Consider the following 26406-nt stretch of genomic DNA (forward strand, 5'->3'; position numbering starts at 1 on the left):
TAATTCACTGGTTTTTAGTACATTCACAGAGTTGAACAATCATCACCATAATCAATCTTAGAACATTTCCATCAGTCCAAAAACAAACTCCATACTTATTAACACTCACTCTTGCCCCCAGCTGTCTATAGTATTCCCCTGTGATCTTTATTTCTGTGAGGTCCAAAGTGATGTTTCCTCTTTCACTCTTGATTTCGGTAATTTGAGTCCTCTTTTTCTCTTGGTCATCTTACTGAAATATTTGTCAGCTGGCTGGACTAACTTTTGGTTTCACTGACTTCCTCTATTGCTTTCCACTGCTGCTTCTTTCAGATACAAATATATATTCTTTTTTTTCTTTCTTCCTTACATAGCAGGTAGCATATTATATATCCTGAACAGTAGTATATTCTGAAGGGTATACTTTTGGTGGAAGTAAAATGATCCTCAACAGATCTAAGAATAAATCAAGAGCCAAGAAAGTGGTAAATATGTGATAAAATCATAATAAACACTAACTGGGTAAAACAAATATAAATGTCTAGTGAAACACCAAAAGAAATATACAATGGTAATAACAAATAAAGAAGGAAGGAGGTAAATGAGGTTAAATATATTATCTATGGGGAGGGCAAAGGTACAAGTTAACTTTAGGTCTGATGTTATGTAGGAGTATTGGAAGGAATGCTTCCTCAGATTCTCTTGGCCACTTCCTTCTTTCCAAGGTGCTGCCTGCCTCCACCTCTGCACTGCTGCAGTCTTTGCCCAGCTTCCTGAGCTGGCTGGAGTCCAAACTGAAGTGCACCAAGCCTACCTGACTTTACAGAATTGGCTGCAATGCCATAACACTGACTTCAGTTCAGTTCAGTTCAGTCGCTCAGTCATGTCCAACTCTTTGCAACCCCATGGACTGCATCACGCCAGGCTTCCTTGTCCATCACCAACTCCGGGAGCTTGCTCAAACTCATGTTCATTGAGTCAGTGATGTCATCCAACCATCTTATTCTCTGTTGTTCCCTTCTCCTCCTGCCTTCAATCTTTCCCAGCATCAGGGTCTTTTCAAATGAATCAGTTCTTTGCATCAGGTGGCCAAAGTATTGGAGCTTCAGCTTCAACATCAGCTATTCCAATGAATATTCAGGACTGATTTCCTTTAGGATGGACTGGTTTGATCCCCCTGCAGTCCAAGGGACTCTCAAGAGTCTTTTCCAAAACCACAGTTCAAAAACATCAAATCAATCTTCAACGTTCAACTTTCGTTATGGTCCAACTCACATCCATACATGACTATTGGAAAAACAACAGCTTTAACTATATGGACCTTTGTCAGCAAACTAATGTCTCTGCTTTTTAATACGCTGTCTAGGTTGGCCATAGCTTTTCTTCCAAGGAGCAGGCCTCTTAATTTCATGGCTGCAGTCACCATCTGCAGTGATTTTGAAGCCCACGAATATAAAGTCTGTCACTCTTTCCACTGTTTCCCCATCTATTGCCGTGGAGTGATGGGACTGGATGCCATGATCTTTTGTTTTTTGAATGCTGAGTTTTAAGCCAGCTTTTTCACTCTCCTCTTTCACTTTCATCAAGAGGCTCTTTAGATCTTCTCTTTCTGCCATAAGGGTGGTGTCATCTGCATATCTGAGGTTATTGATATTTCTCCCGGCAATCTTGCTTCCAGCTTGTGCTCCCTCCAGCCCTGTGTTTCTCATGATGTACTCTACATATAAGTTAAATAAGCAGGGTGACAATATACAGCCTTGACGTACTCCTTTTCCAATCTGGAACCAGTCTGTTGTTCCATGTCCAGTTCTAACTGTTGCTTCTTGACCTGTATACAGATTTCTCAGGAGGCAGGTCAGGTGGTCTGGTATTCCCATCTCTTGAAGAATTTTCCAGTTTATTGTGATCCACACAGTCAAAGGCTTTGGCGTAGTCAATGAAGCAGAAGTAATGTTTTTCTGGAATTCCCTTGCTTTTTCTATGATCAAACAGATGTTGGCAATTTGATCTCTGGTTCCTCTGCCTTTTCTAAATCCAGCTTGAACATCTGGAAGTTGAAGCTAGTTGAAGACTAGCTTGCAGAATTTTGAGTATTACTTTGCTAGCGTGTGAGATGAGTGCAATAGTGTGGTAGTTTGAGGATTCTTTGGCATTGCCTTTCTTTGAGATTGGAATGAAAACTGACCTTTTCCAGTGCTGTGGCCACTGCTGAGTTTTCCAAATGCACTGCCATATTGAGTGCAGCACTTTCACAGCATCATCTTTTAGGATTTAAAATAGTTCAACTGGAATTGCATTACCTCCACTAGCTTTGTTTGCAGTGATGCTTCTGAAGGCTCACTTGACTTCGAATTCCAGGATGTCTGGCTCTAGGTGAGTATTCATATCATCGTGATTATCTGGGTCGTGAAGATCTTTTTTGTACAGTTCTTCTGTGTATTCTTGGCACCTCTTAATATCTTCTGTTAAGATTTCTGTCCTATATTGTGCCCATCTTTGCATGAAATGTTCCTTTGGTATCTCTAATTTTCTTGAAGAGATGGCTAGTCTTTCCCATTCTATTGTTTTCCTCTATTTCTTCACATTGATCACTTAGGAAGGCTTTCTCTCCTTGATATTCTTTAGAACTCTGCATTCTGATGGATGTATCTTTCCTTTTATATTTTGCCTTTCACTTCTCTTTTTTTCTCAGCCACTTGTAATGCCTCCTCAGACAACCATTTTGCTTTTTCCATTTCTTTTTCTTGGGGATGATTTTGATCACAGCCTCCTGTACAATGTCATGAACCTCCTTCCATAGTTCTTCAGGCACTCTATCAGATCTAATCCCTTTAAACTATTTGTCACTTCCACTGTATAATCGTAAGGGATTTGATTTAGGTCATACCTGAATGGTTGAGTGGTTCTCCCTACTTTCTTCAATTTAAGTCTGAATTTTGCAGTAAGGAGTTCATGATCTGAGCCTCAGTCAGTTCTTGGTCTTTTCTTTTTGCTGACTATAGAGCTTCTCCATCTTTGGCTGCAAAGAATAGAATCAATCTGATTTCAGTAATGACTATCTGGTGATGTCTATGTGTAGAGTCATCTCTACGTGATGTCTATGTGTAGTTAGACGAGGGTGTTCGCTATGACCAGTGAGTTCTCTTGGCAAAACCCTGTTAGCCTTTGTTCTGCTTCATTTTGTACTCCAAGGCCACAGGTGCCTGTTATTCCGGGTATCTCTTGACTTCCTACCTTTGCATTCCAGTCCCCTGTGATGAAAAGGACATCTTTTTTTGGTGTTAGTTCTAGAAGGTCTTGTAGGCCTTCATAGAACCATTCAACTTTAGCTTCTCTGACATTACTGGTTGAGGCATAGTCTTGGATTACTGTTATATTGAATGGTTTGCCTTGGAAACAGAGATCATTCTGTTGTTTTTGAGATTGCACCCAAGTACTGCATTTTAGACTCCTTTGTTGACTATAAGGGCTACTCCATTTCTTCTAAGGGATTCTTGCTCACAGTAGTAGATGTAATGGTCATCTGAATTAAATTTGCCCCTTCCAGTCCATTTTAGTTTGCTCATTCCTAAAACGTTGACGTTCACTCTTGCCATCTCCTATTTGACCACTTCTAATTTACCTTGATTCATGGGCCTAACATTCCAGGTTCCTATGCAACACTGTTCGTTACAGCATCAGACTTTACTTGTATCACCAGTCATATCCACAACTGGGTGGTGTTTTTGCTTTGCCTCAGCCTCTTCTTTCTTTCCTGATCTATTTCTCCACTCTTCTCCAGTAGCATACTGACCTGGGGAGTTCATCTTTCAGTATCGTATCTTTTTGCCTTTTCATACTGTTCATGCGGTTCTCAAGGCAAGAATACTGAAGTGGCTTGTCATTCCCTTCTCTAGCGGACCATGTTTTGTCAGAACTGTCCACTATGACCTGTCTATCTTGAGTGGCCCTACAAAGCATGGCTCATCGTTTCATTTAGACAAGGCTGTGGTCCATGTGATCAAGTTTGCTTAGTTTTCTGATTGTGGTTTTCATTCTGTCTGCCCTCTGAAGGATAAGGATAAGAGGCTTGTGGAAGCTTCCTGATGAGAGGGACTGGCTGTGGGGGAATCTGAGTCTTGCTCTGATGGGCAGGGCTATGTTCAGTTCAGTTTAGTTCAGTCGCTCAGTCATGTCCAACTCTTTGGACCGCAGGGACTGTAGCACATCAGGCTGCCCTGTCCATCACCAACTCCTGGAGGTTGCTCAAACTCACGTCCATCGAGTTGGTGATGCCATCCAACCATCTCATCCTATCGTCCCCTTCTCCTCCTGCCTTCAGTCATGCTCAGTAACTCTTTAATTTTCTGTTGATGGGTAGGGCTGACTGACTTCCTTGGTGGTGGTGGTGTAGTAACTAAGTCGTGTCCAACTCTTTGTGACCCCATGGACTGTAGCCTGCCAGGCTCTTCGGTCCATGGGATTCTCTAGGCAAGAATACTGGCTGGAGTGGGTTGCCATTTCCTTCTCCAAACTGACTTCTTTAGTAGCAATTACTGAACGACAAAGAATCTGCCTGCAATGTGGCAAACTTGGGTTCGATCCCTGGGTTGGGAAAATCCCTTGGAGTAGGAAATGGCAACCCACTCTAGTATTCTTGCCTGGAGAATCCCCATGGACAGAGAAGCCTGAGGGGCTGCAGGCCTTGGGGTTGCAAAGAGTCAGATACGACTGAATGACTAAGCACGAAGGACCAGATGACACTGCACTGTGTGGCAGACCTTGCCCAATGGGAAACGCGAGAAGTTAGGAAACTGCATTACTCTTCCTTCCTCCCTTTGATGGACCGCACAGAGGGGCAGCTCCTCTTATAAATCTGGAGACATCCCAAACTCTTAAGTGAACACACTTGCTGGGAGACTCCTATGATTTTTCACAGCTCGTCATCAAGTCTGGCCACCACGATAACATATTGTTTTTCCTTGTCTCACTTTTCCTTTTTTTCCTTATCTTTACATCCCTGAGCTACACCTCTCAAATAAAGTAACAACACTTTCACCTTTGCTGGAGGTTCTACTTTCTAGAGGACCCAAGTTAAGGATTTATGTGTACTATAATTTCTAGGATAACCACTAAAAAGATAAAAATAAAGTATACAATTTCTAAACTAGTTTAGGAAAACACAGAACGGTGGAAAACAAGCAATCCAAAAAAAAAAAAAAGGCAAAAAAAGAAGAGAAAAATGAAGACAGAATAGAATAACTGAAGCAAATAGCACGAAGTAGGATGGTAGATTTAAACCAAAATATATCAGTAGGTATATTAAATATAAATGGATTGAATGCTTCAGTTAAAAGATAAAAGATTGTCAGGCATAATAAAAAAGAATATGAAGCAGTTTGGGAATGCATGTACACCCGTGGTGGATTCATGTCAATGTATGGCAAAACCAATACAGTATTGTAAAGTAAAATAAAGTAAAAAAAAAAAAAAAAGTATGCATTCTAAAGTATTTTAAAAAGTCTAATTTTAATAATTAAAGTATCAAGGAGTATTCTAATAGAACAATAGAACTCAGAAAGACATATTGCTCACAAAGGTCTCTATTGTTGAATAGTTTCCTTCATTTTTATAGTATATTGTGGTGTTCCACGAGGGAAATTAAGGCCAGAACTAACTGTTATCAGATTGTCATTTTCATTTCTATAATCTTAAACAAGCTAGGATTTTCTCTATGATTTTGAGACTGGAAATTCCTCCTTAAGCCTAACTAAAATCTTCACCTTAACCATGTCAATCATACTAATAAAACCCCAAAGAGATAAAGAGATAAGAGATAAAACTGGCTCAAAAGGCACTCAATATCTTTATAGATATTATAGAGTAGTGTGGGTATGTGTCTAATGTATTTCCAAGTAACTTTTCAAGAGGTGCCTACTCATACCCTTTGTTTTAATTCAAGTAGAGGGAGATAGGATACTCTGATTATGTTAAAGGCATCTCTTTCAAGCCACTGATACCTCTTGTGGACAGAGCAGAAGGAAGCAAGTTGGCAGTTACCTGGTTATCTATAGCGAAATCTGTTTGCTAGTAAAGAACCATTTGGGTCTAGGCAGAGAGTATGATTCTTGGGAGAAAGATCTGTACTTATGTCTGATTATGTCTATTAGTAAGTGTGTGTACACATGCGCTATTAAAAATGCATATTTCTTCTAATAGCCTATAAGGGAAAAGAATCTGAAAAATAATATATATACGTATGTATGTATAACTGAAAAAAAAAAAGCATATTCCTGGGCTCCCCCCAAGACTTACTGAATAGACTCTTCAGGATGGGATTACACTGTATTTACTGATAATGTTCTTCACTAAGACTTATTATTTATAAAATCATGAATATCATAATGAAACTCAATCTAGAATGACCAAAGTTTGTAAATGTAAAATACACTTACTTTGCTATGGAAATTTGATTCACTCTCAGAAGGGTACACCCTAAAAAGATTTCTGCCTTTCTGCCTACAGCAGTACACCTTCATTGAACCTGAAACACAGACCTCATCATACATTCTCACCTATATTCTTCCGATGACCTAGAGTAGGAAAGTTGAGGAGGATTAAGTTAAACAGTCCTTGGGTATGAACCTTAGTGAGGCTAACAAGGATAATTCATTAACCTGAACTATAAGGTAAATCAGATAACAAACCACCAAAATGGTGGTATTAGATAGACTCCATTAAGTGAAAACTTAACCAATCATTATAGAGGACGCTTTAAAGCAACAGGTTTCTGAAACCAGATTTTCCTTTCAAACTGTTCTTGATATTTTAACTGGAGTTTCTACTAAAGAATCATTTTATTTACAGTTGCAAATTTCTTTTTGACTCATTCAATGTGTATTACATGCTGGAATCAAATACCCAAAGGAACTGGAATCTTATGAATACAGCCAGGACAACAATGAAGAGAGTCATGAACAAAAACATCACAGTCCACACAGAACACATTCTGGCACACACTGCAAACATAGACCTGCAACAAAAAGAAGAAAAGCTGAATTTAAAAAGAAGTTTCCAAAAGTTAAGTTCAGCATAGCTAGAAGACTTGCAAGTTGCTTTGCTCTTTCATACACCTATCACTTTTTCCCCACTCACCTACCTGCTTCATTACTTCCAATGTACTATATACTCTCAAATCTATGGAAATTAATTCTTTCCAAAAAATTATTCCTTAGAAATGAGGGAATAATTTTGTTTCTGAGTCCTTACAGTCCCTTGAATTTTGGAATACTCTCGATTACTTCATTTTAAATAATTATTTGGGGAAGACACATGAGCTTGAAATTACTGCTAGTTTTGAATTCTTCGATAGGTTACTGGAGTGATTCAATTAGAAAGAGAAGCACAAAAGTTTTAACAAAAATTTGTTATACCTAGGGAATTATAAAAATTATATTAATCTTTTAATTAAACCACTAAAGAATAAGGCAAAAGACATATATATAAAATATATAAATCATTTTATTTTTATTATTGTCATATTTATATAATAAATACTAAAATAAAATAATAAGAACAAAAAAGAATAATAATATTCTATCAATATTATATATAAAATACTAGTGCCTTGGGGTGAAATTTCCAGGGCAACATCATACACAGATTAAAAAACCATCAAATCTCACAGCATCAAACAGCACAGAAGTAATGATGCTGTATTCTTAAAAACTATCAAATGAGTCAAACAGTGATTTTAGTGAGGATGTAGCTAATGATGTCAAAGAGGCATGCAAAGCTTCATAAAATTGTTTTTTTTAACCGGTTTTGTTTTGGCCATGCCTCACAGCTTATGGGAATCTCAGTTGCCTGACCAGGGACTGAAGATGGGCCATGGCAATGAGAGCACTGATTACCAACCACCAGATCACCAGAGAATTCCAAATAAAATTGTTTTATGAAATGCTGAGAGTAAAATAAAACAAGCAGTCCTTTCTACTAGTGTTTTATATAGTTTATAAAGTATAGTTTTAAATATGGACATGTAACTAAATGAAAACTAAACAGTGACCTATCTTATTTGCAACTTTATGTAAGTTGATGTGTTCAAATTGGCCCCCGTTAACATTTTAAAAAATATTTTCTCAGTTCCTCAATGGGGAGAATATCCTTATGATCTGAGGCCACCATAAATGGTAACTTCAAAATGAGTTATGAGAGCCTAAAGTTAAAAAAAAAAAGAGGAAAAAACTTTTAGTACTCCCAAACTAAATGCAGTTTAGCTTGCAAACTGAAGCCAAAGTAAAACAACTGTTTGTAATAGCTCCCATTTAATCTCCACCTACTGCTATACTTCGGAGGAATAACCTGATTTGAGCTTGGTCTTCAACAATCTATTGAGAATTTATAATACCATTTCCTCAATATTTATTGTACAATACTTAATATTCACAAAGCACATGAACTTACATGTTGGTCTTTCAATTCCCCCTGACAGGCATAACAAAACCTGAAAAAGAAAGTTTAAGAATCATTTTGTTAAGAATTTACTCATTAAAATAGCTCAGGAAAATCTCAATAACAAGAATTCTCTAATTAGTAAGTACAATTGGCCCTTGAACAACAGGCAGTTTAGGGCTGTCAACCCCCAAGGTTAAAAATCTGAGTGTAACTTTACAGTTGGCCCTCTGGCCCTCTGACCCTCCATATCTTCAGTTTCACATTAGAGGATTCAACCAGCTATGGAACACGTAATACTGTAGTATGTATTTATGGAAAAAAACTGCATGTAAGTGGACCCTTGCATTTCAAATCCATGTTACTCAAGGGTCAACTGTAATTATCTTTAGGCATGATTTTTAGGAGAAATAATTAAGAATACCAGTAATTTAAGAAAATTCCACACTAACCCAAGGTTATCTGATAGCTTAAAATTTTCCTTAAACTAATTTTATTTACATCAAGGTTAAATATGAGTATGCTTTCTCAACTGTGATTCTAGAGAAAACAATTTTCATGACTATTTTTCAACTTTCCCAAAGACAGCAGAAAGCTGAAATAAGTCCAGATGAACAGAGAGGCGTTAATTTATGGCAAAAATGGATGCCTAAGGGCTTAACTTTCAAGGAATGGTTTAAAGAATTTAAAGTTCTCCAAACTTAATACAAAAAAGAGCAGTTCCCTCCCTACCCACCCCCCACTTCATTTACAGAGTAAATCCTTTCAAAAATTTTAACTGTTTGACAGTTACCTATGCTCACAACTCTTGGTCTTTTCATAGGCATTGACTATGAACTTTCCACTATGAAAGATGAGATTTTATTTCTCTTTCAACCATCTTGAACCATTACAATACAGTACACACATAACAAATCCCATTCTCAACTCTTTCTATGTAGCTAAATCATTCCAGATGAAACAATATTTAAATATTTAGTTTATCATCACTGTATAGACGTATTCAGCTGAGCCATGCCATACAACTTTTCCTCTCTGTAAAGTACATTTTTTCCTGGAGTTAATAACTATGTTACTCATAAGCTTAGTTGTCTAATTACCACTAACTCAGCCCCAACCGTTCCCTGAGAAACCTAAATACCCTACTGTTATGTTCAGCTACATCGAGAAGTCTATAGTTTCCACCTTCTGGTGACATCTCTCCTGGAGCATTCTCACGTTTTCCAAACTGGACTGACTGTTCTCTGTATCTGACAAATAAGTGTCATTCTGGGACTTCATCTTACAAGTTTGCTTTAGCCACTTTTGAATTAGATAAATATTCCTATTCTCTTTCATTCATTCTCATTCTCAGTTCCTTTGAGTCATCTCTTCCACAGCTTCCCAAGAAAGTCTCGTTTTGAGACCTTACAAATCTGAAAATACCTTTATTCTACCTGTTTATATATATTTTGGGCGCACCATGCAGCATGTAGGAACTTAGTTCCCTGACCAGAGATCGCACCCATGCTCCCTGCACTGGAAGCCTGTAGTGTTATCCACTGGACTGCCAAGGAAGTCCCTAGTCTACCTATATTTAAACAATAGCTTGGCTGGGGTATACAATTTAGTTGGCAATAATTTTCACTCCAAATTTTGAAGGAAATTGCTCCGTGTCAGCATCCAGTGTTGCTCACGAGATGTCAAACAATGTTTTTTTTTTTTTAGGCTGAACCACACAGCATGTGGGATCTTAGTTCCCTGACCAGAGATCAATCCCGCACCCCACTCAGTGGAAGCGTGGAGTCTTAACTGCAAGATCATCAGTGAAGTCCCAGAAGGCAAACAATTTTAATTCCAGGTCATGTGACCCCATTCTCCTTCTATAGAAATATTCAGGGCTAATGTTTTGCTGCAGCGTACTCTGAAATTTCACAGTGATACATGTTAGCACAAGTCTGTTTGCCTTCAACATGTCAAGTACTTGACAGATCCTTTCAATCCAGAAAACTCTCTCCTTCAACAGTAGAAAATGTCCTTGAACATTTCTTTCCCATCTTATATCTTTTCTTTATTTCTTACATTATTTTGATATTAGGCTTCCTGGATAAATCTTCCAGTTTTATACGATAGAAATCAACAAATTCTACAAGTCAGGGCTTTTTGTTTCTTTTTGGAGAGCTGATTTACCAAAACACCACCACTCCTGCAACATATAGTTGGGGTCAGGGAAATAGATTTCGGGAGATCCAGATCTGTTCAATGAATCATTTTAGTCATAAACAAGGCATTCTGCATCTCATTTTCTATAGTGGCAATAATCTTGCCCAAGTGAATGACACTTTTTTATATAGTGTTAATAACAACATATTTGAACATAACTTTACCACTTGAAACAGGTATAAATTAGTCAAAACTCATATACCTTTCTCCATTATGTCCTTCTAGGGGAATTTCTTGAAAAGCATCCAAAGGAAATAAATGATGGTAAGACCGTGCTAAGTGGGGAGCAGACACCAAAGTAAGACCTAACATACAAAGCAGAAAGACATATTTAATAACCGAAATCTCACAAAGATGATGGCTGAAATGTCAAATGATATAACTTAGGCTAAATATTTTCAAGTTTGTTTTTTTCTAGGATTGCAATTATTCCTTAGTTTATCAGTGGCCATAAAAGGAGACTCCAAGATGGAATCTCCTTAGCTCTGTCACTAAGTACGTGATCTCTCTTGGCCCATTTGCTTACTTGTAAATGAAATAAAATTCTACAAATCTATTATTTTAATTCTTCATTCTCCTCATATGTATTTATTTCATGAAGAGCTGCAAAAACATCGACTAGATCTACGGCACTGCCTTTAAAGAACATAGTTTTTCTGGAAAGAGAATCAGGAACCATCCAGAATGCCAAGTACTAGGCACACAATGAAAAAAGTAGCCTATATCTCCTTTAACAGATCAAATCCAGAAAGATAAGCAGAGGTTAATATTTATATTTAACAGCAATATAGTTACCCAAGATTAATTTACTAGATAATCAACAGTTGGTTTCTTACCACAGATTTTACATTCAACAGGAAGCTCACAGTACTTTGCCCGACATTGTGGGCAGAAATAGCCTCCTAATGTAAGTCCTGGCTCAGTGTTGCTATCCAGATGCCTGTTGGGGGGCAGGGGAGAGGAGCATTACCTTTTAAAAAGTGATACACAGAGATGTGAGCAGTTGCAGCAAAAGAAGGGACACCACTGTAACTTTAAAACTTGTAAGTTATTTCATAGCTTACTTATGCTTTGTTCACGTTTGTCTTTTTTTCCCTGTGCTTTGTTTTGAATAGCTTCTATTAATGTCTTTGAATTCACTCTTCTTCTTTAGCAACTGCTGCTGCTGCTGCTGCTGCTAAGTCACTTCAGTCGTGTCCAACTCTGTGCGACCCCATAGACCAGGCTCCCCTGTCCCTGGGATTCTCCAGGCAAGAACACCAGAGTGGGTTGCCATTTCCTTCTCCAATGCATGAAAGTGAAAAGTGAAAGTGAAGTCACTCAGTCGTGTCCTACTCTTAGCGATCCCATGGACTGCAGCCTACCAGGCTCCTCCATCCATGGGATTTTCCAGGCAAGAGTACTGGAGTGGGGTGCCACGACTAATCTGCCATTAATCTTTGTGGCTCAGCTGGTAAAGAATCTGCCTGAAAATGTGGGACCCCTGAGTTCAATCCCGGGGTTGGGAAGATCCCCTGGAGAAGCGAAAGGCTATCTACTCCAGTATTCCGGCCTGGAGAATTTCATGGACTGTATAGTCCATGGGGTAGCAAAGAGTTGGGCACGACTGAGCAACTTTCACTTCCCTTCACTTCACTGCCGTTAATCCTAATCCAGTGTATTTTTGACCTAAGACACTGTATTGTTCATCTCTAGAAATGTGATTGGGGTCTTTATTCTATCCTCTCTATCTCTTATCAAATTCATGTACTCCTTAATTTTTCTGAGCACATAAAATACATTTATAATAATTTTAACACCTTACCTACTAGTTCTATCAACTGTGTTATTTCTGGATATGTTTCCATTCTATGATTTTTCTTCTTGTTATGGGTCATACCTTCCTACTTCTTTGTATGACTGGTAAATTTTTTTTTAACTTTTTATTTTATATCATAGTTGATTAACAATGTTGTGATAGATTCAACTGGACAGCCAAGAGACTCAGGCATACCTACACATATATCCATTTTCCCCTAAACTCCCCTCCCATCCAGGCTGCCACATAACACTGAGCAGACTCCCCTGTGCGCTATATAGTAGGTCCTTGTAGGTTATCCATTTTAAATATAGCAGTGTGTACACATTGATCCCAAACTTTCTATCTCTTCTCCCCATCCGTTCCCCTGGCAACCATGAGTTCATCTCTAAGTCTATGAGGCGTGACTGGTCATTTCTGATTGGCAGCCAGATACTGTGAATTTTGCTCTGCTTTTGGTGATGGATTTTTTTTGGGGGGGTATTGATTTAAATATGTTGTGCTTTTTTTCCAAAATATACTTAAGCAAACAGTTTGATGACAAAACTTGCTTTTAAGTTTGCTGGCTGTCCAGAACAGCTGCTAGTCTAGGGTAAATTTGGTTTCATTACTGTGGACTCCATTCAGTGCCTGTGACATTAAGAGGCCTTTCCACACTGACTGCTAGGAATGAGCCATTCCCTGACCACGTGAGCTCTAGGGATTGTTCTGCTGCTCCACTCCAGTGCTTCTTTCTCTGGCCTCCAGGAGTGTCCTGATAGGAATGTACACATCAACACTCAGCTAATGATTCGAGGTGGCTGATATTTCTCCCAGAAATCTTGATTCCAGCTTGCGATTCATCCAGTCTAGCATTTCGCATGATGTACTCTGCATATAAATTAAATAAGCAGGATGACAATATACAGCCTTGACATACTTCGTTTTCAATTTTGAACCAATCTGTTGTTTCATGTCCAGTTCTAACTGTTGCTTCTTGACCTGAATACAGATTTCTCAGGAGGCAGGTCAGGTGATCTGGTATTCCCATCTCTTTAAGAATTTTACACAGTTTGCTAGATGATCGATAGCATACTACAGACTTTTTTCTACCTTGCTGTTTTAGCTAGTAATATTACAGGAGTATATACAGTTCTCTCTCCTTTTTACAGCTACATAGAAAGTAACTGTCTACGAAAGTCATTACATTTCAAGCCTGTCTTTTTAATTCATAACTCACAGGAAGGAATTAACAATGTAAAAACATTATCATAAACAGTTTTAAGGTTTTTACTTACGCCATGCTGAAAGAGGGTTTTGCATCTTGGTCAGACAGAGAAGCAATGGTATGCTGAGGAAATCCTTTATGGAAGAAAATATATATTACTTTTTCTCCCCCAAGGAAATAGAAAAATTCTAGTAATAGAAACCTAAAAATGTTCCTACCAGAAAGCTCACAAAGTTGTGCAAAAGTTCTCTTTCCTGTCTTTTGTACATTTATTAGAGCATGGTCAAACTGACAGCAATTTCTGGTTAGAAGAAAAATTAATAGTGGAGGAAAACGGGTAAGTGGAGGACCATAGGTCCATACATATGGTCTCAGATTCTAAAGTTTCATATACATATTTTCTAACTTAACAACACTGAATACATAACACATACTACATTTTTAAAAGAAAATGTAATTTTGAAATACTTTCTGAACAACAGAGGAGTCCATTACAGTCTACTTTCACTCTATATAAGAACATACTTCTACATTTAAAATTCTGGAATGCCCTAACCTATGTAGTTTATTTTTCATATATATTTTTAATTAATGTAATTAAATAACACAAAATAAACACTTACCCATTCGAATAAGTGAGCATTCAGAATTTGAGCTAGCAGGAGGAGGACTAACATGATGTGTTAACAATTCTTTGTAATGGCTTTCATCTAAAATAACATGGTACGTGCCTAGCAAGACAAGAGAAAAACAAAAGAAACATGAGCTTTCCAGACATAAGAATGATCTGTAATTTCTCTATAATTCTGTAAACGTTTTACCATCTAAAAACGTTCATTTTCAAAATAAATGTTTATGTTAAATGATCACTTTTCAAAAAATTTGACATAGCTACTAAAACTTTCTTGCATTTTGAGATGATAGGTTATAGAACTGGTGATACATTTAATATGACTACCCACATTTTGGACTTTGGTACACAAACTAATTTAAATTTAGCAGCTTAAAATAACCAATAAAAGTATTCTAACTAATAAATTGTTACTTTTTACATAGTGATTTTGAGTAAATATTGACTCTAGATACATACCACCAGTTTCACGAGCAAGTGCAGTGCATACTCGAACCTCTGCAGACAATCCAATAATAGACACTCTGATTTTAGCCGCCTTTAGGGTCTTCGTAAAATCCAAGTAAATGGAGAGTTTTGAGGGAAGAAAAAAATGAATAATTAATATGCTTGATAAATAGAATGTTCTGAAAACTAGTAATAAACTTGGAGAATTCTAGTAATAAATTTAGAGAACTCTGAAGAATTCTCTTTAGAGCTGTAACTGGTTTTAATTATGAAGAAATTATTGGTTCTACCTTAATTAAATCATAGATGTTAGAGGGATCACAGGTTGTGAGGCTGCTAAAGATGATTAGGACTTCTCTACTTGTATGTCCGGGCATGTGTCTAAAAAAGAAGAAAAAAAACCACTCCAATTAGGTATAATAAATTACATTAGTTAAAAAAAACTTAAGACTAGTTAGTACACATACAAAAAATAAGTACACATGGTTTACACACTTTGACTACAGAACAACCCCATCTGTTTCAGCATTACAAAGGAATGAGTGGAGAGTACTCTAAAAACCTTAACACCAGTTTTTCTAAAATTAGCTACACACAAAAATAATTCAGATTCATTTATTCATTCAATAAATATTTATCAACACTCTTTCAAGTTCTAAGGATAAAGTGATAAACAAGGTCAATGAGGTTCCTGACATCATGCAGGTTACATTCTAATAGGTTTGTTTCATACAAAGTTTAAGGTGTACGTTGGAAAGTATGACAATACCATATGAATCAATGTTAAAGCGCATATGTGTGGCCTGAAAATAGTAACGTACTTTTTTTTAAGCACTACAATTTAACCTCATGGTGATTGTCATAATACTCATAAACATTAATGACTGTGTACCATTTAGGTGGCACATTGGTAAAGAATTTACCTACCATGCAGGAGATTCAAGAGACACAGGTTCAATCCCTGGGTTGGGAAGATCCCTGGAGCAGGAAATAACCCTCTCCATATTCTTGCCTGGACTATTCCATGGATAGAGGAGCCTGGTGGGCTACAGTCTACGGAGTTGCAAAGAGTTGCACATGACTGAGCACTACCACCATTTAATTAAATGATGGCTTACAGGATTTTAAGGTATGATGAACTACTCTCCTCTACACTAAGTAGAAATATCTATGCTTTTTGATGCAATGTTATCAATTATTTATAGCTTTCCTGCTTTAATTTTCATTGTTAGGCTCAGTTTTCACTGTGGATATTGCTATTGTATCTACCTTCACTGTGTGTGTTACCTCCTCAACTACTTCAAAACTGAAAAAAATGTATTATTTAAAGGTATAAAAATCTGAGTCAGGATAGACTATCTAAGGATAAAATATATAAGCTTTAACTATACTGAATTTGGGGGGTTTTAGCTATATTCTACATAGTTAAAACTGCTAAAAAGTGCTATTATTAATTTACAGATGTATTACAAAGTAAGTTAATAAAAACCAGTATACAACAAACTCAGTTATTACACCACATTAATTTCCATATATAATCAATTTTCAATAAAAAAAATTTTATGGTATTTCTTTTGCACTAGTAATATTGCTACAGCTTTAATTTTATTTTTCCAAAATCTTTAAGGATATACCTCAGCAACTAAAATATAAAATCAAAATTATTAACCAACATCATACTATATACTATAATGTTACACATTTCTCTTAATCACAATTTCATTATAGTTAGGTTTATGGAGATGCATATTAACATTATAATTTCAACTTAACTCATTCAAAACATGTTGAAATAAATTATAAACAATAAGTGTAAAATACCAACTTTAAAGTCTGCATAGCCATGCTTAAGGAGTTATAAAGAGATGGTTCTCCATGGCAAGTCATATCTACAGCTTTCTTCAAAGATGTTATATGTTTCCGTGGGTTTCCTAAAATATAAGTGGAAAATCTCTTTTAATACAAATGTATATATACACTATGGAAATCTACCTTTCTCTCAAATTTACATATCTATGATGTTAAACAGAATCCCTTTGATTTAGTTTTAGCAAGATGCACTTTTAAGAGAAATGTTATAAAGTCTCACTCATGTTGAAAAACCCAAATACAAATAATCTTTTTGTCTATTAGCAACACATTTTAATATTAATCTAGAATGCAAAACTTTTTACTCCTCATATTTCCTATTCCATCATTTTTAATACTAACATACGTTCACATTTAACGTCCCTGAAATCATGATGTGTCTTCCAAGCACTGGCAGTCAGTGACACAGCTGCCACTGCCTGCTCATGTGAACACTGTTGCTATGTTGCTGCTCCAGCTGCAACACGTGCACTGTTTGTGCTGTTCACATTAACTTCTATTTAAAGTGGTTTTTTTTTTAAGTTTATACAAAAGGTTATATTTTTATGTAGAAAGGCATGGAACAGAACACTAAGGCGCAAATTTGTTATTAGTGGAAGCAAAAACTCACTGATGGAAGAATGCCTACACTTCCACGTTCTTCTTCAGGGGGAGAAAACCACCACTTACTAAGACCTAAGAAAGGAGGATCTCCACAAAGAGACAAAACTGTGTTGTGTTGTTATTGAAATAACCTCTGAAAAGACTGTCTAATTCATGCTAAGTAATATAAATGAAGGGAAGAGAAAACGCCAAAAATTGAGACCTGTCAAACCACCAAGAAACTTGTATGAACAATTCACATGTCATTTGACACTGTGTCAAAGGTTAACTGCCAGAGTGTTTCCTTCTTGAGGGCTCATAAAATAAAGGTATCTTACTAACAATAAAATCTGAGATTCAATAAAATATGGTATTCTTCAGACCTTTCCTCCTATTTCATCACTGCTTTCATATTACTTAACGATAACAAAAACATTGAGTTTATCATACAGCAAATTATCTTCATACCACTGAACATTTAAATTAATTTCAACTTGTCACTATTACACATACTGTTGCAAATAGAATATTTGTAGAGGGACATTTTTCACCTAGAGCCAGACATCCTGGAATGTGAAGTCAAGCGGGCTGTAGGAACCATCACTACGAACAAAGCTAGTGGGGGTGATGGAATTCCAGTTGAGTGAACTCCGGAAGTTGGTGATGGACAGGGAGGTCTGGCGTGCTGCGATTCACGGGGTCGCGAAGATTTGGACATGACTGAGCGACTGAAGTGAACTGAACTGAAGTGACTTAGCAGCAGCAGCAGCAGCAAGAAAATTAGAGATACCAAGGGAAAATTTCATGCAAAGATGGGCTCAGTAAAGGACAGAAATGGTATTATGTCCAACTCTGTGTGACCCCATAGACGGCAGTCCACCAGGGTCCCCCATCCCTGGGATTCTCCAGGCAAGAATACTGGAATAGGTTGCCATTTCCTTCTCCAATACATGAAAGTGAAAAGTGAAAGTGAAGTCGCTCAGTCGTCCGACTCCTAGCGACCCCATGGACTGTAGCCTACCAGGTTCCTCCGTCCATGGGATTTTCCAGGCAAGAGTACTGGAGTAGGTTGCCACTGCCTTCTCCCAATTTTCTTGAAGATTTCTTGAAAACAATCTTTCCCATTCTATTGTTTTCCTCTATTTCTTTGCATTGATTGCGGAGGAAAGGCTTTCTTATCTCTCCTGCTATTCTTTGGAACTCTGCATTCAAATGGGTATATCTTTCCTTTTCTCCTTTGCCTTTCGCTTCTCTTCTATATACAGCTATTTGTAAAGCCTCCTCAGACAGCCATTTTGCTTTTTGGCATTTCTTCTTCTTGGGGATCGTCTTGATCCCTGTCTCCTGTACAATGTCACGAACCTCCATCCATAGATTATCAGGCACTCTGTCTATCAGATCTAGTACCTTAAATCTATTTGTCACTTCCACTGTATAATCATAAGGAATTTGATTTAGGTTCTACCTGAATGGTCTAGTGGTTTTACCTACTTCTTTTTATTTAAGTCTGAATTTGGCAATAAGGAGTTCATGGTCTGAGCCACAGTCAGCTCCTGGTCTTGTTTTTTGCTGACTGTACAGACCTTCTCCATCTTTGGCTGCAAAGAATAGAATCAATCTGATTTCGGTGTTGACCATCTGGTGATGTCCATGTGTAGAGGCTTCTCTTGTGTTGTTGGAAGAGGGTGTTTGCTATGACCAGTGTGTTCTCTTGGCAAAATTCTATTAGCCTTTGCCCTGCTTCATTCTATACTCCAAGGCCAAGTTTGCCTGTTACTCCCGGTGTTTCTTGACTTCCTACTTTTGCATTCCAGTCCCCCATAATGAAAATACATCTTTTCTGGGTGTTAGTTCTAGAAGGTCTTATAGGTCTTCATAAAACCGTTGAACTTCAGCTTCTTCAGCATTATTGGTCAGGGCAGAGACTTGGATTCAAAACTAGTATTTTGAATACTAGTTTGTTTAAATTTTCTTTTTTAACAGTTGTTTAATTCCTTTTTATTCTGGTATGAATTATGTATTTTTTGCCCATTCATTCATTTGGAACTTCTTGGTGTTATTTACTCGAGTAAGTTTTAAAATATTAACTATTTGCCACAGTTAATATACTGTGGACCCTTGAACAGTAAGTGTTTGAACTATATAATCTACTTATATGCAGATTTTTTTCACTTAGTACATACTACAGTACTACATGATGCACAGATGGTTGAATTCTCAGATGTGGAATCAAGGAAACAGAGGACCAACTATAAAGTTATAAGCAGATTTTCAACTACACAGAGGGTCAGCACTCCTAATGCTCAACTTGTTCAAGGGTCAGCTACATATTGCAAGTATTTATTTTTAGAATCATAAATTTTAGAAATGAAAAGCACCTAAGTCCAAATCCTTCATTTCATAACCGAGAAAGAAATCTAACAAGTTAAATGATTTGCTGAAAGACATATGCCTACCCAATGGCAGGACCAGTAGTCAAACCTTGATCATATGGCTCTCTATCCACTTTTCTTTCTATCACACCATACAAAAAAAAAATTAATCTCCTATTGTGTTATGAGTATAGGAATAAAGTATATTTACATTACTCTCAGTGTGGTTTATATCAGTAATTCTGTTCAGGGGAAAAGGGTATTCTCAAGAGGCCTATAAGAATCTCCAGAGGATTTTTCCTCTCTGTACATGTTACCTGCCAGGCACCCACAGAATACTATTATTAACTAGGGGGAGGGAACATGCGGGAGGGTTGGCCCTACATCCTTTTCTTAGGGGAACCATCCTTCCCTCACTATATAATAATCCAGTTTAGACGACATGGTGCAGGTGGAACTTATCCCACTTCTATTGTACTTCAAGCAGAGACATGTAATCCAGGCCTACCAACAAAATACTTCATTCCCTTAGCCACTTCACTGCTCATGGATGGGCAGATCTTAATCAGGGTCAATAAGAACCCTCTTTGGAGCTTGTGCTGAGACTACAAACTAGAAGGGTCATGTAGACTTGACAGACATCTTACTTAGGGACTTCCCTGGCGGTCCAGTGGTTGAGTCTGGCTTGCCATACAGGGGACAAGGGTTCCATCCTGGCCTGGAAAGATCCCACATGCCTCCAGGCAACTAAGCCGTGTGTGCCACAACTACTGAAGCCCTCGTGCCCTAGGGCCCTTGTTCCACAACAAGAGAAGCCACTGCAATGAGAAGCCCAACACTGCAACTAGAAAGTAGCCCCTGCTCGCCATAACTAGAGAAAGCCTGTGCACAGCAATGGAGACCCTGCAGAGCCAAAAATAAATAAAGAAATAATTAAAAAAAAAAAATTAAGTGGCTCTTGTGAATGGTTACAATAATTTTATCCTAATACTTTCATGATTAAATAAACATTTAATCCATTATAATACTATTCATCACTGTGCAGAACTCAATTTAATACAGCTCATTTTAGGGACCTCCCTAATGGTCCAGTAATTAAGACTGCATTTCCACTGCAGGGGGCACAAGTTTGATCCCTGGTCGGGGAACTAAAATGAAAAAAAAAAACAAAAACAGGCCATTTTAGAGACGGAGAGTTTAATAGAAGTTTTTTTAAAGAGTTTTACCTAGACAGCCTGCAGGAAGGTTTCATTTTGCTTATTAGGCAACCTCATGAACAGGGTTACAAGGTTAGATAAATAAAGCAAAGTCCTTGAATGCAAAAAAGGTAATTTTATGCATACCTGAGAGTTCAGTCAGTTTTTCAGCTCTTTTACTCTTTGTTACAATTATTCCAATCTCAAAATAAAAACAAAAATGATTATTAATTTAAATTACTTCTTCTTGATAAGAATGTACGTAACTAAAATAAATGACTAGTTAAAGATGGAATAAATAACATGTGAAAAACTAACTTCTAGAGTTATCTTGCTTTTCATTGACAAGTGTCACAGTAACTTGTACATAATCTGAATCACTTAAGTGATAGAATATATGCCCAATGTTTTAAAAAACACATTATATTTGGCAATATCAGGATGCTAATTCTGAATTATATCACTTATCTACATACCTGACTAATAGGATTTTGATCAAAATATTCCTCTACGAAATATTCCAGCAACTGTTTAAAGAAAACATAAAGAAAAAACTAGATAACAGCAAAATAGCAACACAGAGAACAGGTTTTGTGAAATCTATTTATCAAGAAATTTTTCTTATGATTTTTAAGCTTACAAATTTTTAAAAAAATGTTAAGTAGTAAAGATATTAATAAATAAAATAATACATTTAAAATATTAAATAAATATAAAAATTAAAATAGTAAATAAAATTGAATTTGAAATGGTAAGTGATGAGACAGGTGTAAGCTCAGCCTTAAAACATGGAACCATTCGGACACGTAAGACAGAAACAATCTAAACAAGAAAAAGATCCAAAAAAGACAAACAGGAAAATGAGCAAAACTGAACAGGAGTTTGAACCAGTTAGGAATAATCTGAATGCATTTATAAGCTGAGGAGATTACTTCACATAAGTCAAAGGAGAATGAAGATTCAGTGAAGAAAAGGAATAACTGACGAAGCAAGATCCTAACATGGAGTGGAAGTTAAGAGCATAAATAGTTAGTGCTTTTGGTATACGATTTTGGTAAGTAATCCAGAGTAGCACTTCTACTTAGCTATAGTTTGCATTACCTCAAAAAAAAAAAAAAAAAAGCCTGCATTCTTTAAAAACATTTCTTTTGTAATTCAGCAGCCTTCCTCACATGTAATACAAATCAGAATTATTTTAGTATACCTTTAATGTACATGTCAGTCTATTTGGCTTTAAATCTTGGTCTTCCATTGTTCTCGATCCATCTACTACCACATATAGATGGCGCATCTACCAAAAATAAAATCCCCCAAATAAACAAAACACATAAATAAGAACAATTTTCAAATGCATTTTTGACCAACAAGTAAAAATGGCACTTAGCATTTACATATTCTACATGTATATTTTTAATATATTCCTTTAAAAAGTTTATTCTATTTGAGCCAGAATGTTTGTGTAACTCAAACTAGTTCTGTACCAGTAAAGGGAAAAAGAATAACATCATACCATTCCAAGTCGAACTTGTCCATGGTGCTCAAATACCCTGTTAAAATTATGCAAAGGTTTTAAGGAAATATCGTATACTACCTGAAAGATCATTACAACTTTTCAACTAAACTGCACTTTTCTAGGGAAGTAAATTATTAACTTATGGGATGCATATAATTATGTGCATTTGAGATAAACACTGAAGATGAATTTCCCTGATAAGGCTCTAGGTTGCTGGGTCTACCCCCGGTATTTAAAAGGCTGTAAGTCAGGTTCTCCGAAACACAGCTCAAATGAAGTACTGAGGAGCGGGCAGAGGTGGACAAAAACCCTTAAAGGAATTTTACCTCTGTAACACGCACAAAGGTTACATACCTTTTTCTCTTCGCTTTGAAGAGAATGTCTTCAATTGTAGCTTTAAGTGATCCTGATTCATCTTCTTTAAGAATCTCCCTATAGGAAATATTTAATTGTTTGAAAACATAAGCTAAAATTTTATTAACCCAAGAGAAATGAATATATGTCCACACAAAGATCTATACCTGAATATTCACAGCTATATTATTCCTAACTGGCAAAAATTATAAATAATCTAAATGTCCATCAAATGGAGAAAGGATGAATGAAAATATGACATAAACATATAACAGAATACCATTCAGCAATAGAAAGGAATGAATTACTTATTCATGCTACAATATGGATGAACTTAAACAGCATGTTCAGTTAAAGAAGTCAGACAAAACTGACCACATATTATATGATTACATTTACAGGAAATGTCCAGAAAGGGCAAATCTAAAAAGAGAGAAAGTACCTAGATTAATGGTTGCCTAGGACTAGAGGTGGAAATGGAATTAATTGTATATGGACATGAGGGATATTATTGGAATGGTAAAAATGTTCTAAAACTGGTTTATGTTGATGTTTGCACAGCCCTGAAGATTTCTAAAAATCACTGAATTATACATAAGAAACAGATGAATTTTAACGTGTAAAATATACTTCAAAAGTGTTGTTGGGGGAAAAAAAACAAACTAAAACAATGTCTAAAAGGGAGGAGAGAGTAATAATGCCCTACTTACCATGTTCTTTCATAGCCTCCTTCCCATCGCTTAGTTCTTTCAGGCTCTTCATCCATTTTGTTCCTTACATATTGTAAAAAAGTTATTAGACTGTGAATTTATTAAAGATGATAATCACCAGATGTATATAATTAAATTTGAAAAGAGAGGGAAATAAACATACAAAGTAAAAAAAAGAAAACTTGGCCTGCAAAGTCATATTATTCTTTGTAATTTATTCAATAATTGTAGTTGAGTGCAAATCCTCATGGAACTTTTTCATATCCCCAAGAAAGAATGTGAATATTTATGCTCAAATTTGGCACCAATATAAATAAGCTTCTCTTTACAATTAATAAAAAATAATAATGCATTTAACATGTGTCACAGGACAGAACCACAGAATTATGAGAAGTGGCTACAGGTATAGACGAAACAACACGAGCTACAACTGCTGCTGCTTATCACTGAGTGATAGATACATGGTGATTCATTTACTGCCTCTCCATCTTTGTGTCTCTGTGAATTTTTTCATAATCAAGCTTCTTTAATAAAACTTACTTTATTCATAAATGATAAATGTTTATGGCTCATAATTTTAAAAAATCTATTTTAAATTTTTTGGTCACTCCCCATGGCACATGGGACCTTAGTTATACCACCAGGAATCAAACCCGCACCCCCTGTATTGAAAGGCAGAAGCCACTGGACAGCCAGGATAATTTTTTAAAACAATACAATGGCAAACCTATACTATAATCCCAACTATTAAAAGAAAACAGAAATATTTAGTAATTCAACAAATAGGACAAATGGTTTTGAGTTGATGTTAGGATTAAGGATGACTGGGTTTTTGTTTATTCTTTTCTGTATTTTCATATTTTCAATATGAATGTGTATTTTTTTTAATAATCAGGGACAAAATTGGTGTTGGGAGGCATCTATTAACCATTTGTTGCTGTTTATACTCTAAGTCACATTGGAATCTGCATTCCCATGGACTATAGCCCGCCAGGCTTCTCTGTCCATGAGATTTCCCAGGCATGAATACTGGATTGGATTGCTATTTCCTTCTCCAGAGGATCTTCCCCACCAAAGGATCGAACCCACACCTCTTGCATTGGCAGGCAGGTTCTTTATCATTGAGCCACCTAGGAAGCTGCTCTATTAACCATAACCAAGTAATAAACACCCCATCACATTCACACCTCTACCCTCCCCAATGGAATCTCCCTCTCCATCTTAGATTCTCACTTTCAACTTCCTTCTTTCATAAATGAAGGATCAAAGGAATCCTAAGTGCCAAGACATTAAGGAGAAAACAAATCCCATCACTGGCAGGGGAAAAGATTAATTTTTGTGATAAGGACAATAACCCATTCTCCACTGGCCTTCCCTGGTGGCTCAGATGGTAAAAAATCTGCTTGCAATGTAGGAGACCCACGCTCAATCTCTTGGTTGGGAAGATCCCACAGAGAAGCAAATGATTAGCCACTACAGTATTCTTGCCTGGTGGATTACACTCCATGAGGTCACCAAGAGCTGGACGTGACTGAGCGACTAACATTTTCATTTTCACACTACTCATTCATTGTTCTATAGAAAAATACACTTAAAAATCCAAATAAATGTAGACTTTTATAAATGAACTTCTGGAATTTAAATCTATTGACAAATTGAAAACTGCCTTTATGGCATCACTGCTTTCTTGGCACTTGCTACAATCAGATATTGTTTACTAAACTTCTGAGGATTCAATTGTTTCAGATCAGGTGTTCCACTGTAGTATCCTGAAATAACAAGAAATGACTTAATTTTGACATCTGTGCTTTCTCAACACACTTATGTTGGTGCCTTATATGCTTAATGTTGAGTGTAGTAACACAGCATGCAGCGACGAAACTGAACATTTTGATCTTCCATGGAGGTGTGTTTGTATTTATCGAGGATATAAAAATTCAAAAGCTTAAATTCTTAAAGATGTGGTTACTGCCGTTCATCACATCAATATTTAAACTATTTTTAGTTTATGACCTTTAATTCCCTGAAAGTTCAGAAACAACTGTGAGAACCAATGAGCAGAAGCTGCAATAAGGAACACCTCTGGCTCACTGCATACAAGAATTTCTTAATTCGAACTGACTGCAATGGGAAATTACAGGGATAGGACAGAGGTAATAAGATCCTCATAACTGCAGATGTTCAAAGGGAAGCTGGATGTTTACAATGCAGGCAGTTAATAGAGAAGGCATTTATGCCGCCTGGAGAAAGATGTACTTGGTAACCACTTAAGCAGCATCTTCAACTGCCTATGACTGAATTGTCCACCTTCTTACAAATATCGCTGGGAATCCACTCCAGAAAAAACACTCCCCTCAGGAGAAGCCTGGTGGTGTGATTCCTTCACATGAGCTCAGAATGTTACATGTAAACAATGAGATTTGCACCAAACATCGCAATTTATGAAGCTTTCCCTCACACCTAACCCTGCCAAGCTCTTTGAGAGAGGCAAGGGTGATAACAGTCCTGCTTTTCAGGTGTGGAACTCAAGGCTCAGAGGTCGGTAACTCTATTGAGGCCACACAGATGGAGGCTGGTCACAAGCTAAACCCAGGGCCACAAGTACCAAACTTGCGTCCTGCCCTAGGGAAAGAGAGTCACTCTCCAAACTACTGCCCTAGATAGATGCTTCTGTGCAGCTTCATAGACGGAAATTCTCCTCCTCCTCCACACGCTCCCACACAACCTTCTTCCCTATGAGGCGGTTCGGGGTCATTCAGCCTCCGCTCCCAGCTGCGAAGGCCCTTCACGCTGCCTTGCTTCCTAGGCGGCGGTTCTCCGCCGCGGCTCCGGGAAATCCTCTACCACTGACTTACCTGTCCTGCCGAGCTCTGTTCTGCCGGAAGTTCTGCTCAATCCGCTCTAAGTGCTCCGCCGAAGTCCTTCCGCCGCGCGCGGTAGTGACGCGCAAACGTTCCGACTGCTGGGAGTGGCGCTTGCTGGAGCCGGGCGCTCACTGGCGCGGCAACCTGGTACTGACTTCGGGTGCGGGAAGCACCTCCTGCACCCTTCCCGCTATTCACGAAGAGGCGGGGAGGGTGGTGGCCGTTCGCTCTTGGAAATTCGGAGGCCTG

General features: G+C 37.3%; 1 protein-coding gene across 4 annotated transcripts; it reads right to left on the reverse strand.

The window, feature by feature from the left end:
• Positions 1–5614: 5614 nt before the first annotated feature.
• LOC138094677 (general transcription factor IIH subunit 2) lies at positions 5615–26191 on the reverse strand. Of its 4 annotated transcripts, none has more exons than XM_068990765.1 (16): positions 26149–26191; positions 23294–23356; positions 22584–22661; positions 22227–22263; positions 21921–22007; positions 21193–21243; positions 20864–20918; positions 16523–16628; positions 14988–15078; positions 14713–14797; positions 14243–14350; positions 13690–13753; positions 11451–11554; positions 10817–10919; positions 8425–8464; positions 5615–6991 (listed from the first exon to the last, which is right to left on the reverse strand). In XM_068990765.1, exons 2-16 carry the CDS (start codon positions 23347–23349, stop codon positions 6872–6874), a joined length of 1185 nt encoding a protein of 394 aa, XP_068846866.1. In that variant the 5' UTR covers positions 23350–23356; positions 26149–26191; the 3' UTR covers positions 5615–6871. The 4 variants fall into 4 exon arrangements, with proteins under 4 accessions (XP_068846866.1, XP_068846865.1, XP_068846864.1 ...); XM_068990764.1 differs by having other exon boundaries at positions 11454–11554; positions 14710–14797; XM_068990763.1 differs by having other exon boundaries at positions 14710–14797.
• Between the last annotated feature and the right edge of the window lie 215 nt (positions 26192–26406).

This window comes from Capricornis sumatraensis, chromosome 18 (genome assembly GCF_032405125.1).
Source record: "Capricornis sumatraensis isolate serow.1 chromosome 18, serow.2, whole genome shotgun sequence".
Taxonomy (NCBI): Eukaryota; Metazoa; Chordata; class Mammalia; order Artiodactyla; family Bovidae; genus Capricornis; species Capricornis sumatraensis.